The sequence below is a fragment of the Dreissena polymorpha genome, chromosome 14, assembly GCF_020536995.1.
Source record: "Dreissena polymorpha isolate Duluth1 chromosome 14, UMN_Dpol_1.0, whole genome shotgun sequence".
Taxonomy (NCBI): Eukaryota; Metazoa; Mollusca; class Bivalvia; order Myida; family Dreissenidae; genus Dreissena; species Dreissena polymorpha.
The window spans coordinates 41,555,048-41,570,383 of NC_068368.1; the positions used below are offsets into that span (position 1 = coordinate 41,555,048).

At 38.9% G+C, this 15,336-nt stretch overlaps 3 protein-coding genes across 7 annotated transcripts in view; 2 read left to right on the forward strand and 1 right to left on the reverse strand.

Annotated features, from left to right (window-relative positions):
* The window catches only part of LOC127858494 (dolichyl-diphosphooligosaccharide--protein glycosyltransferase subunit 2-like), a 227,138-nt gene that overhangs the window by 165,359 nt on the left and 46,443 nt on the right, over positions 1-15,336 (reverse strand). The gene's annotated exons all lie outside the window — the stretch shown is intronic.
* Positions 1-15,336, forward strand: part of LOC127858496 (KICSTOR subunit 2-like) — a 217,081-nt gene that overhangs the window by 99,896 nt on the left and 101,849 nt on the right. The gene's annotated exons all lie outside the window — the stretch shown is intronic.
* Positions 2,285-3,809, forward strand: LOC127858498 (tRNA wybutosine-synthesizing protein 5-like). The gene has a single exon (XM_052395692.1). The coding sequence runs from the start codon at positions 2,388-2,390 to the stop codon at positions 3,684-3,686; it is 1,299 nt and encodes a 432-aa protein (XP_052251652.1). The 5' UTR covers positions 2,285-2,387; the 3' UTR covers positions 3,687-3,809.

A 15,336-nucleotide genomic window follows, 5' to 3' on the forward strand; every position in this document is an offset into this window, starting at 1 on the left:
TGGTGGTAATCTCCGTAGTTTTTGTATCATGTCCATTGGCTTCACATTAGCCCCAACAAAATATTGAGGTAAAAGACACAATATACCTACAAACCTTGATTTATTTCATTGAACATTTTCTTAAGTAAAAGCCGTATACAGAATTAAATAGTACATGTAGCAAGGATTTAAATTGTTCTAGTAGAATTACTCTGCTGACTGTATATACTTTACTCGCAACATTTAATTATATATAGAAAACAACGTTTGAGCTATGTAATTGTTTATTTTTAAAATAGTATTTTATTTTAATAATTTCGTAAAAGACTCACATTATTGTCAAAATAAAATGGTGTAAACTTTTGCACATATTATTTTGTTCCTCTCTTTTCACAGTTTAAGTTCAATGAAAAAAATACTATGGAATGCGTTGTCTGCAATGTTTTAAGAAGAATCAGCAATGACATTTTCTTGGATATATAATAAACAGAGAGAGCTATATAAATGTGAAGATAATAATAACCCTTTGAACACATACATAGAGCCAATTGAGCACATTTATCAACAGAGCCTGAAGTGTGATAAATTTTAATACTTGCGTTCCTTGCAGTACTAATCCTGCAGTATGAAAACATTATGTACAGTTGATAGAACATCATATTTCGGCTAAATAATAACTCATTTTTGAAAAATACATTAAGATGTTTTTCTGATTTACAAAAATGATCAAATAATTAAGAAATAAATTCCATTTACTTTTTCATGACATTTTGAAAGTCAAAACTTTGGTTTCGTCTGTAGAAATTCAATAAAATGAACTGATCCTAACAAAGGGATGTAACTTGGTCAAAAGTTACCGGAAAAGTGGTTAAACTGTTGATATACAAATAGTTATACAGTTACATATATGGAAAAAATGTTTTGTTTTAAGTTAATGAAGAATAATAAGCATGTTAATTTGCTACTGTGTCAAGGAAAATAATTAAAACTTTCTTGTGACTTTGACGGACATACGAACATCCGGACCCAATGTTATTTTCTTCAGAAGCTGTGTTGCATACTTTTTTTCTAAATAAAGAATATATATGGGTGGGTGGGGTATGGGATAATTGATGCAAGTACCTGTGGTTCATTCCTTATGTGCATTATAAAGAAACGTAAAGTAGTACTTCTTGGACATTTTCGGGATGTAGATTTTTATCTATAAAAATATTACAGGATCTACATTTTAATAAATACGCATATTTATTAAACCTACCCAAAACTTTTTAACACACCGAAAGTTATCGATGGTGACACCTCTTCATCATTTGCTAAAACTCTAATTATTTTTGATTTCGTATTACATAATATGGGCATGATTTCAACAATGGTGTTCTGAAGATTAACTATTCTAATTGAAATTGTTTCTGCTCCGTTTTTAATTAATATGATTTTAAAATATGCTACATTTATCTCGTTGTTGTTAATGTCCGCCATTTCGGAATTGCAATATGAAAATAATTTGTTTAATACTCACCGATTGGCTATTAGCGTGTGGTATTGGCTGAAATAGCCAATGAAAATCGCTGACGCTTTACAAGTCGACTTGGCACAACGAAACAACCTGTATTATAAACAAATTTTGAACAACACTTTCGGCAATCTGCGCATTTTTTTCTAGTTTTGGATAAAATACCAGGTCGGCGGGTGAAATGTAAATAAAAAAACGAAAGTGACTTTTATTTGTATTTGTCGAAAAATAGGGTCGGGCGCTCCCGTAAAACAAATAATAAAAAATGCTGTCCTAAAATATAAAATACATACAACATTGTATGAGCACGGATGGCCGATTGGTCTTAGTGGAAGACTTTTACTCCAGGATTCCAGGGGTCAGTGGTTCGAGCCTTGTTGAGGGTTACTATTTTTCTTTTTTAAATTTTATTATTGATTTTTACTGGAGCTTTTACAATCTAATTTTACATTTATCAATAAAAAGGTTGCACACAATGAGATAACAATTAAAATTAAATAATATCAAATTATTATAAACTTAAAAGTTTTATGTTGATTGATTTAATAGATGTGGTTTTGTTGTTTCAATCATGTTTATTGTTGTTAAACATCGCATCACCATATACATCTGTGTGTTATATATTATTTGTAGATGACTGCGTACAGACACCTCAACAGTTGAGAATTTTGTTTATGGTTCATTACATAAGCCACGGGTCGATTCGCCTTGCTAAGTTTAATAGTGCAGACAAATACAAAGCTGTGTCACTGTTAATGGATATACTCCAGACATACGCTGTATACACGATAGCTGTAAATATATATCAGTTCTAGTATCGCTATAGCTACATATCACCCTGACTAGGTTACATATCACTCTGATTAGGCTACATATCACTCTAACTAGGCTACATATGCTCGCAGCAGACATGGACCTTACCAAGTGTATTCGCGTTGGGTCTTTGTTCCTGACCCTCACCCTGTGGGTCTCCTGTAGTGACATTGACCTCACCAAGGAACCTGGGCACCTGAAACCCTTTGGAACTGGTGGGGTTAACAAACCCGTCGAGGAAATGGACGGGTTTCCAGACCCGGAGAATTTCTTTGAGAATTACGTCAAGCCAACGAAGCCCCTGAAGATGAAGGGGGCGGCCCGTATATCGAAGGCGATGGGAAAATGGAGAGACGAGTATTTTTTGAGTCTGGACGATGACCTTGACTCAGAGGTGAAGTTGGAGACGAAAAAGAAGGAAAACCGGCTCCAGGCGGTCGACACGATGACGTTTAAAAACTTTGTGAGGATCTATAACCAGACTGAACACTATATGGTGGATTCTGTACCTCCAGCGATAAGAGGTGACATCACCATACCATGTCCGCTGCAGTGCAAACAGTTGACAGAACACAACTTCGTGGACAATATAATGTGGTTCAGCAGTGGTGGGACCAAGTCCGTGGTGCACACTGACTCTGTGGACAACATCAACTGTCTGTACCGAGGAGAAAAAACACTCTACTTTGTAGACCCATCTGAACATCGACATGATGTGCTTATAGACCATCCTGATGGTACCTACTCAGGAATGGACGTTGATGCAGTGGATTACACAAAATACCCGGGCATGGCCAAGGTGGAATTCTACCATGTGAACGTCAGTGCAGGGGACTGCATTTATATACCTTATCTTTGGGTCCATCAGGTACGCTCATATGGCAGCAACCTTGCTGTAAACGTCTGGTGGCATCGACATGCAAAGGATGATCTCGATTACAGCGCGTGCAACCGCCAGTGTAACACGGAGTACACCATGGCCCAGGCAAAGTTTATGGGACTAAAAACGATCCAACATGACCCAATCGAAGTCAGGGATGATTTTATGACATATATCTCTAATGATACAAACTTTGAAGGGTTCAAACAGATTTTATTTGGGGATGATTATGACAAGATTGTAGTTGACACTACATATGTGAGGGCCTTCACAGAGATGTTTGAGATGCTTGATGCAGACAAAAACGGGCTGCTAAGTTTTACGGATTTTAAGACCTTGGATAATGAGGCTTGGAGAACTGTTGGAGAGCTGCTGCAACTGCTGATGGAGGACATGGAGGAAGACTTTGAGGCCAGAAACATTGACATTGACCCTGACATTGACCCCGATCATGGGGCTGCAGGGGACTCTGATGAGATGGATTTGCATGACGAACTATAGTTGCTCTGGAGATGCCTTCTGTTCTTTAGTCTTGATATGAGTCTCGTACTGGGAAAATAGGCTTGATGCATATTCGTAAAGTGTTATCCCATATTGGCTATCAGTCCGCACAGGCTAATCTGGTGCAACGTAGAGCAACCAAAATGTTACCCAAACTTAAGGATAAATCATACGAGGAAAGACTTAAATTGATTAAACTACCCACTTTGAAATTTCGCAGACTACGAGGGGATATGATTGAAACATACAAGATCTTGAACAATATCTATGACAAAAGAACAACAGTTGGAATTTTTACTTTGAACACAAATACAAATAGAGGTCATCCATTAAAACTTTTAAAACAAAGGTGTGCACGCGACATTCGCAAGAACTTTTTCTCCAATCGCATTGTAAACATATGGAATAATTTACCAAGTGCTGTCGTCACATCCAAGAACACGGATACTTTTAAAAGACGCCTAGATAAATATTGGATAAACCACCCAATGGTGTACGATCATAACTGTGACTATAATGAAATAACCGGAGGCAAAACACCGAGACTATTAAATAGCGAGGACGAAGAAGAGGCCACTACAGAGGTCCAAAAGACCTGCGGTGGTAAACCACCTAAGGTAACCTAAGGTAACACTTTTTGCTTGGACTGGGTGTACATTTAGAAGAGACTTGCAATTACATTATAGCGGAAAGTGTTCTCCACCATTACCCAGGTTTGTCTGGGTAGACACTTTACCCACATGTATTAAGTCTAGCTTCCTAGATTGAGGCTCATGATTACCTGGTGGTGGGATTTGGTTATCTGAAACTTGTATGTGCTATAAGTTTATGTTTTGAATTTTGAACTAATTTTTTTAAACAGGTTATGGTCTTTTATATATTAAACTTTGTGTTAGTATAAATGCATTTATAATGTGTTGGTCATTCTTTATATTTATTTTCAATGAAATGTTTTTTAATGATGTTAATTTGGTTTGTTTCTTTTCAAAATGTAGAAATGCTCATTTGATTTGGATACACAAAATGTTAGGGGCAGGTTACATTTATTGTCTGTTTGGTCTGTCATTCTTGTACTCTTTAACCTCAACAAAATGCCACATGTCCAAAAGAAAGAAAAATGTATACATTTGCAAGCTCAACAATGTGGCATTTGTATTGTCAGATCCCCGGACTGATCGTGGTGGGTGGCTCCATTAAAGTGGCAAGGCCCAGAAGTTTAATACTCGGTGTTTAACATTGCTTTGTGGTCTGATTTTGCAAATCTAGCCCCTGGTGTCAAAACTGGCAACGCTCCTTGTGTCACATGATTGATTTATATGGCACAACATGTATTAAGAAATCTTTGCAGCTGATTTATCAGGGGCTTAATAAGGGCACATTTAGCCCCTGAGGTCACTTCTGGCCCTGTCGCCAATGTCGCTTGTTTTATAAAGACTTATGTAGTAAGTAATTAAAAAGTATCTCCTCTAAAAACACCAGTCCCAACAAGCTTTGATAATTAGTATGAAGCATTTGATCCTGTACAAAGAGTAATCAAATAATGTCACTGGGGTCAAAACTGGCCTTGCCCTAGTATTCATATGATTAATATACATAGACATATATTGTGAATTACTTAATAAATCTTTTCTGAACCTGCACGGGTCAGGTTTACTTGGTGTGTAATATCATACATTGGTCTTGTATGAATTTTGTTCAAATCATGCTTTGTGGTCAAATTTAACCCTCCAACAGGTGAAGCGGTGATATGGTTAATATTGAAATCAAATAGTGGTCCTCTACATCGAATTTTAGATCTTGATTCGAATCTAGCCACACGCCATTATGCAGGTGAGGAATCTAAGGCCATCTTGGCCCTCTTGGTTTTGTTTTGATATTAACCAGCAAAACACATACTTTGACCCTGGATGTAATTATACATTTTTTAAAGCATACATCAGTTGTGCCTGCTTAGGGATTTATCATTGTTCTTCCTTTGGGGTCTGACTTTTCTTTCAAATGCAAATATTCTGTTGACGATCGCTATTGTGCCTTAATTGTGATGTTGTGTTTTGTTGGAATTGTTTTGTTCCACAGATACTTAATGTTTTTCATTTTGAAATGTGATAATTTTAATGTTTTGTCTTTTGAAATTATTAAAAACTCCATGCTCTTAATGTATGTTTTTGGTACATAAATTTGAGATTTAAAAAAAAATATTTTAGAATATTTAAATGTATAATGTTATCTCGATAAATCGTTAGGACGAGCTTGCGGAAACAAGCTGTGGGAAGAACTTTATAAGTCATGGGAAAGAGAAAGTCGTGGGAATTCAATTTCGGGTTCGTCAAATCAACATAAACTTTGATATGAACAATTCTAAAGAATAGTGTACAAAACATTGAGGTCACATATCTTCACAAAGCTGCCTTATTAAAATTGGTTGAATAAATAATTTATTTCTTATGTTATTTCTTGTTATTTCTTATAGGGACGTTAAATACGGAACACAAATGCTAATAATGCCTTTTTACATCTTATGGCGTTTTTTATGATAAGAATCAAAATTGGTTGTGATAATAGACACATGAGATTATAGGAATATTTACAAACATAATACTTAGAAGACAATGTTTATGTTTTAAACGTTGTCCACAAAATGAAATAGTTTCTTCCCAACATTCGTCAATTTTTACAGTTTTAAATGTCTGTTGCAATGTGGTTGTCAAATTCAACCATTTTCACCAATATATTGGGCCTTTAAATACTTACAAAAATATTTGGAATTAGACGTTACAATGTATGGTTGAGCAAGTTTTATTTTCGCATTAGCAACCGAGCGGAAATATTTGAGAATAAAACCATTATTATTGGAATTCGGCAGTTTCTGCTTCATTTGTTTGAGTTGAAATTGGTTTTTATGCTCGTAATATATTAATAATAAAGATTTAATTCACAAATATTTTCGCACGGTTGGTAATGCTGTCAAAAACAAAACTTACTCAGCCATACGTTTAAACGTCTGATAACAAATATATATATATATAAATTGCTTTGTAATCATTGTATATATATATATATATATATATATATATATATATATATAAATATATATATATATATATATATATATATATATATATATATATATATATATATATATATATATATATATATATATATATATATATATATATATATATATATACATATATATATATATATATATATATATATATATATAGGTTCAGTGGTTTCGTCGTAGTAACGGTTCATAATTTTATCAATTTCAATGATGATTACTCATGAAAATGAAATGATTTCATATGAAGATATATTTTCGGTACGAGCAGGGACCTAAATGTCCCTGGTACGAGTCATTAGGGTTACTTCGCTCTTTGCGTAATTTTTCTTTATATTTTATTTTCAAATTTGAGACATCAAGTTGGAAAATTGATCTTGCAACACACTTTTCATGAGTTACGGTAAAAAAATTCGAATTTGCAGTTATTTGGAGTCTATTCAGAAGGAAAATTTATCATATTTGTATAAACCATATTTCTTTTTTGCAAACATTAACACAAAAGTATCATACCCTAGTACAACTGAGAACATACCATATAATAACAAGTGAAAAATATGCTGTAATGAATTTGCTGATTATTTGACATGTGTTTTTTTTTAATTTAAATTGTGAAGCTACGTCTGCTAATTGAAACCTTGGCCAGACATTGGGTCATCCCGAGGGACAGCTCGCAGGAGGTTGGCGTTCATTAAGGTGGTACCGGGCTTCCGATTATAGGTAATCACGACATACAGCCGATGAGTTGTTTCGCGTGCACTAGGTCACTATCGGGGGATAACTCTTTTTTTCTCACCAATGGGACATTGACTGAGCTGCTTAATAGGCTAAATGCGCTAAATACTTTGTATATGTCAACCTGTCTTATGAAATATCTATACAAGCTATATTTGCTAAATAGGCTAATGAATAGGCTACACTTGCTATTCGGCTGTTCACGTCATCCATCCTAATTACTTTGCATTAACATTAAAAGTGATAGTCAGAAGCCTTGCCTCACTCCGGTTCTTACTTCGAAGGCGTCAGTGAGCCATCTGCCATGAAATATTCTGTCGGTTATATCTTCATAAAACTCCCTGGCGATGTTTGTGATATTTTCTGGCACTACGTAGTGTCTCAGTATTCTCCAGAGGGACTGCCGATCGACGCTTTTGAATGTAATCTCATAGTCGATGAAGATGACGTAGAAGGCTGAGTTTCAATCCAGGATTTGTCCAGAATGATGCGTATGGTTGCGATTTTATCCGTGCAAGTCTCTGCTCTCTTTTGTTGGTCACTGAGACATGGGTCTACAGCGTATTACACTCGGTTCAGCAAGATTACACCAGCGTTATCCCCCGGCATTTGAAGCAGGAACTGAGGTCGCCTTTCTTGCGGAGCTTGATGAGGTTGCCATCTTTCCACTCTGGCATTACTTCTTCTTCTCTTATCTCGCGGAAGAGCGGATAGAATGCTCCACACTGGTTTTGACGTAAACCATCAGCGCTTGTGCCGCAATGTTGTCAGGTCACGCAGGCTAACCGTTCTAAAGTGTTTAATGACGCTGCAGATCGCCTGTACCTTGCAAATTATATGTTGGGTTTGCAAGAGTTCGCTTGTTGAGTAGCTCCTGGAAGTATTCGATCCATATCTACCTCTGCCCTTCATCGTCTGCTTTCACTCCATCATTTCTGTTCCTTACTGGCCACTCTTATTTGGTATGCTTTGCCTCTATTCTCTTTGTGATTGAGTACAGTTTCTTGGTTATGTTCTAGTGTGCTGCCTCTTCTTCTTCTGTCGTAAGCGTCTCTTGGTAGTCCCTATTGATGTTCATTTTGCTGTGTTATTTTCTCGTGCTTTTGCTTTTCCGCTTTTTGTTCTTCTTTTGTTGGCACTTGTTTTTTTCTCTTTTTTCTTCAAATGTCTGTAGTCTCTGCTGATATCTACTCTTTGCTGGTGTCGGACTTGGGACCCAGTATTTCTTTGCATGCTGAGTTCACTGCTTTTTCACTTTCTGCCACTTCTGCTTTATCGTCTCTTCCTCAAGAAGCTCCTCTACGACCTTGAACATGCTGGATAAAGTGGCCATGAACAATTTTACTGACGTGAGCTTTACCTCCTGTCCAACTTTTCTTAAGCTTCAGTTTTATTTGGGCGACAACCAACGTCTGCTCTTCGCTAGACGCTTGACGCACATCCTGAAGAGAGCGATGAAACTTCCTCACGATGCACAGGTGGTCGATCTGGTTCTCCTTTGACAGGTCTTGTGACACACACGTTGCCTTGAGTATCATTCTGTGGCGGAAAACTCTTCATCCGACAACTCTTTTACAGGTCACTTGTGGCTCACCGTTGTCACACATCTCGCTTAGCCCCTGCTTCTCCATGATCTCGTCATATCCTTGCTTGTCAATACCGATCAAGGCATTAAAAATACCCATTTAATGAAGATGTTCTTTTTTGGTCTGTCTTGAATTATGGTTTTCTAGTCTGTTGTAAAAGTTTTCTTCCTCGTCCTCTTCACTGACATCCGTTGTGGCATAGGGCTCGATTATGTCCATGTTGATACCCTCTCCTTTGTATCGAAAGAAGCTGTCGTGATCATTGGTCAATGTGTGTCTCACCATATGAGCGCTCTCTGTTCCGACTTTGAAAGTATCAGTGCTACTTAGTGGCTGTGTACTGCATTCTTCTGCTAATGCCCTTAGATCAGCAGTAACTCGCTTCTGTCCAGAACGAGATCATTTCAATTCGCTGATTCCTATGATGGTCAGGTTGAATGAACTTATCTTTAGCCACTTGCGCTGTCTTTCCGGTCGCGTACATGGTTTAGTCGACATGTATGATTACTTTTTGTACAACAGGAACTTAACTTAAATTGATGATGGTTGACATAAACCTTTTCAAGAAAATTAAATTATGAGCATATTTAACCCATTTACGCCTAGTGGATTCTCCAACCCTTCTAAATTGCACAAATTTATTTCCAAAATTAGGGATGTCTAGTATATTTATTTCTATATTTAGAATATGTCTTACCGAAATTTCTTTAAGCAAACAGCGCAGACCCTGATGAGACGCCGCATCATGCGGCTTGTCATCTGGGTCTACGCTGTTTGCCAAGGCCTTTTTTCTAGACGCTAGGCATAAATGGGTTAAAGAGTTACAGGTTTTACAGTTTGGAATCATATGTAATAGTGTTAGAAATTGTATTTTGATCTTCATAAAGCAGGATAGTTTGGTCATTACTAATCCCGTTTGCAAGCAGACCTCAAATATTACTAACAAAATAGATCAAAATGTATTAATTTGAAACCAATTTACTTTTTCCAATGTTATGTTAAGCATTCTGGATTTAGATAAATTATTCGAATGTTGTAAGAAACTGAAAGCAAGCAAGCACGCCCGACATTGTGTTGGTTCGTACCACAAATTTTTACCTTAATACCAACATGGTATCAGGCTTTCCAACCACCAGCTAATGTAATCGATAATTTGTTGCAATCAAGTACCGTCTCCTCTAATCGATTACCCGTGAACCCAGCCAGCCGCGAATGTGAGGAAACTTGAACGATTTTTTTTTTGGCTTATATAAGTTTATTTTACCTCGGGCGGTAGATACAGCTTGTCATTTCTGATATGATTTGTCACAGGAATGCACATAAAAGTAGTGAAAACGCAGCGGGGCATGTTACAAAACTCTCTATTATATACACACGCGCATAATGAATGTCGCAATACATCCCCCGAGTATGAATTGAAGTCGGACGTTACATGCCGTATGGGCCCTGAGGAAACCTTTTAATAATATCCTTAATATCCTATTCAGAAATTTTCAGCAACATATACAAATGGGGGCACATAACACTGTGTCCTTAGCTTACAATTGATAGTTCGTTTCTCTAAAACCTGTTTAAGCCATGGTATATGTCTGTTATATTACAGTACATAAAAAGACTAAATATGTACAATGCAAAGCGCTTGAAGCTTTTTAAACGAAGCAAAATAATTTGATATCTTACACTTGTATTCGGACATTCTCTGATCATTCAGTCGAGCTTATTCGTTTTATGTCACCCAGAATGAATAGTTAAATTGTACGTATAAACAGGGTAGGTTACTATCACATACCAATGGACTAGTTAATTGGCATGTGTTGAACCTGTTTATTCACCACCACCACCACCGCCATCGCAACCGCCGCCGCCACCGCCGCCGCCGCTGCCGCCACCGCCTCCACCACCACCACCACCACCACCACCACCACCACCACCACCACCACCACCACCACCACCACCACCACCACCACCACCACCACCACCACCACCACCACCACCACCACCACCACCACCACCACCACCACCACCACCACCACCACCACCACCACCACCACCACCACCACCACCACCACCACCACAACCACAACCACCAGTTCTGTGCGTACCAACTACCCCTCTATCACCGGAAGTCGTTCCACTCCTGAAGACAGTCAAGCGTGTACCACCCACCCCTCTATCACCGGCTGTTGTTCCACTCCTGTAGACAGTCATGTGGGTACCACCTACCCCTCAGTCCCAGGCAGCCGTTCCACTCCCGAAGACAGCCCTGTGTGTACCACCTACCCCTCTATCACCGGCAGTCGTTCCACTCCTGTAGACAGTCCTGTGGGTACGAACTACCCCTCAGTCCCAGGCTGTCGTTACACTCCTGTAGACAGTCCTGTGGGTACCAACTAACACTCAGTCCCAGGCTCTCGTTCCACTCCTGTAGACAGTCATGTGGGTACCATCTACTTCTCAGTCCCAGGCTGTCGTTCCACTCCTGTAGACAGTCCTGTGGGTACCACCTACCCTTCAGTCAACGGCTGTCGTTCCACTCCTGTAGACAGTCCTGTGGGTACCACCTAACCCTCAGTCACCGGCAGTCGTTCCACTCCTGTAGACAGTCCTGTGGGTACCACCTACCCCTCAGTCACCGGCAGTCTTTCCACTCCTGTAGACAGTCCTGTGGGTACCACCTACCCCTCAGTTACCGGCAGTCGTTCCACTCCTGTGGACAGTCCTGTGGGTACCATCTACCCCTCAGTCACCGGCAGTAATTCCACTCCTGCAGACAGTCCAGCGTGTACCACCCACCCCTCTATCACCGGTAGTCGTTCCGCTCCTGTAGACAGTCCAGTGTGTACCACCTACCCCTCAGTTACCGGCATTCGTTGCTCCTGTAGACAGTTCAGTGTGTACCACCTACCCCTCAGTCCCCGGCTGTCGTTCCAATCCTGTAGATAGGCTAGTGTGGACCACCTACCCCTTAGTCACCGGCAGTCGTTCCGCTCCTGTAGACAGTCCAGTGTGTACCACTGCGGACATTCCAGTGTGTACCACCTACCACTCAGTCCCCGGCTGTCGTTCCAACCCTGTAGATTGTCCAGTGTGTACTACCTACCCCTCAGTCCCCGGCAGTCGTTCCACTCCTGTAGACAGTCATGTGCGTACCACCGAACCCTAAGTCACCGGCAGTCATTCAACTCCTGTATACAGTCCAGTGTGTACCACATAACCCTCAGTCACCGGAAGTCTTTCCACTCATGTAGACAGTCCTAAGCGTACCGCCTACGCCTCAGTCCCCGGCAGTCGTTCCGCTCCTGTAGACAGTCCTGTGCGTACCACCTACCCCTTAGTCACCGGCATTCGTGCCGCTCATGTGGACAGTCCTGTGTGTACCATCTAACCCTTAGTCACCAGCAGTCGTTCCGCTCCTGTACACAGTCCAGTGTGTACCACCTTACCCTTAGTCAAAAGCTGTTGTTACACTCCTGTAGATAGTCAAGTGGTACCACCTACCCATTAGTCACCGGCGGTCGTTCCACTCCTGTAGACAGTCCTGTGCGTACCACCTTACCCTCAGTCATCTCCAGCATCCTCATCTGAGTTCCATACATCATCGAGTGTCTTACGCCTGTACACTCAGAACACTCTCCAGCATTTTCATCTGAGTTCCATACATCATCGAGTATTTTGCGCCTGTATAGCCAGAAAACTTTCAAGCATTGTCAACTTAGTTCCATACATCATCGAGTGTTTTTGCGCCTGTAAACCAAGAACACTCTCCAGCATCCTCAACTGAGTTCCATACATTATCGAGTGTTTTGCGCCTGTAAACCAAGAATACTTAAAGGAATTGTCAACTTAGTTCCATACATCATCAAATGTATTACGCCTGTACACTCAGAACACTCTCCGGCATCCTCATCTGACTTCAATACATCTACGAGTGTCTTGCGCCTGTAAACTAAGAACACTCTCCTTCATCCTCAACTGAGTTCCATACATCTATTAGTGTCTTGCGCCTGTAAACCAAGAACACTCTCCAGCATTCTCAAGTGAGTTCCATACATCTACGAGTGTCTTGCGCCTGTAAACCAAGAACGTTCTTCAGCATCCTTAACTGAGTTCCAAACATCTACAAGTGTCTTGCGCCTGTAAACCAAGAACACCCTCCAGCATCCTCAACTGAGTTCCATACTTCATCGAGTATCTTACGCCTGTACACTTAGAACACTCTCCGACATTCTCATCTGAGTTCCATACACCATCAAGCGTCTTGCGCCTGTAAACCCTAAACACTTTTCAGCATCCTCATCTGAGTTCCATACATCATCGAGTGTTTTGCGCCTGTAAACCCTAAACACTCTCCAGCATCCTCATCTGAGTTCCATACAATGATATGTATGGCCGTGTGAAGTGCAAGACCAAGTATTTGTTTGAAATAAAGATGTTGGTGGTGATTGAGTCTTATTTTTGGCTTGACCAGCTGATATGTATTGCCCGTGAAAAGTGCAAGACCAAGTAGCTATTTACCACAAATAATGGGATAGGTGCAGCTTGCTAAGTAATAACATGCCTTCTTGACACACGGCTTGTAATTTTGAAGACCTGCATCTTGTTTATTAAATTATTTTAATGCTGCATACAGCATTTCGCATAAGAATGCTTTATCAATGATACATAGCCTTTGAAATTTACTTTTCATCTACAAAGACATACAATTAAAATTAATTGAAGCAGGTTTACATCAAAAACTATACTCACATTGAGTGCAATGTTACGTTAAAACGATTTAACAATATCAGTTACACTATTTTTACAGCCTTATTGAAACGAAGCTGCCACATGATTTGGTAAATAAAAAAAGGAAATTGTGTTTTGGTTTTAATTTGATACAATGATCAAAGGCAATTATACAATTTAAATATTAAAAACCACATCAATCATTACAATTCGGGCCGGGTAGGTGACTTGCATATTATTGAAAGCATGATAGCATCTTAAAAGAAAATTTTGCGCCACCGCTTGTTATAGCTCTAGTCTGTCAAAGCCAGAACGAAAAGGTTATAGCCTGTATAGTCATAAATAGTTTGTAATTATTTGGATCCCGGATTCACGTAGGCAGAAAGAATCATTTAGGTATCTGCTGAGAATGTGTAATTTCGCGTCATGCAACATTTGTCCTTAAACCGAACGAGTGATGTATAATCACGAATATTTAAATGTAATGCATGGTTTATTTTACAATAAATAAATTGTAATGAAAAATGCAATTTTTAGGTATGAGCTTCAATCCCAATAGATCTATTTAAATGAACAACTATTGTTTACACACTGATCGATAAAAAATCCATTTTGCACACTGTTGGTTTTGTAAATATACATAGAAACTTGGTATACGAATGCACCAGTTTTCAATTGAATAACGCTTTCATATGAAATAAATGGCGATACATAAGACGTCTTTTATATGAACGTATGTTAAAAGCAAGTGCGTTATAATCAGTTTATTACTAGTGTATGTGAGAACACGAATAATGCAATCTAAAACTGTGAAAGCATACATATATGTGAACGCTTATACATGTTGGCTTTTCAAAGAATTATTAGAGGGCGTACTTACCCATAAACTAATATCCTACATATTACAGTTACATTCAGCGATTACTACCCATGTGTTATATCTTCGTGCTATTTTAAAGTTACATTACTACTCAAAATCAACGAAAATTTCGTACAATATTTCGTAAAATAAAGCTAAACAATTACAAATCATTGCTCCTTATGGCCATTGTCGAAATTTCAACGCCAGATGTAGTCTGGTAAAATAGATGTTTGTGGATACAAAATGCTCGTTTTTATTATGGTTTTAACATGGTACCATTTAAGTGTTCGTGTGTCGTATCAATAGATATATTCGCAGGAAATTAACATGGAATTTATTGTGGTCACAAATAAATATAAACGAGCATTTTGCATCTACAAAATTATATATGTAATCATACCACATCTAGCGTTGAAATAGTGGCTATTGCGAGGGACAAGCCAGACTGTCCTCGGTCGTAATACAAAAAAATGTTATACAAAAAACCTTACCAGACCGTCTTGGAGTCTGTGCGAGAAAATAGGCTACGACTAGTCACTAGCCCGACGGTCTGTGAGCCTTTGAGGGGCACAAGAGTACGCCCAAGACCCATCAAGACAATTTTAGAGTTTTTTAGGGCTTTGAAGTCTAAGCGGTAGCAAGAAGTGTGCGAGTTTTTGAAAATCACAAGGTTAATTCCAA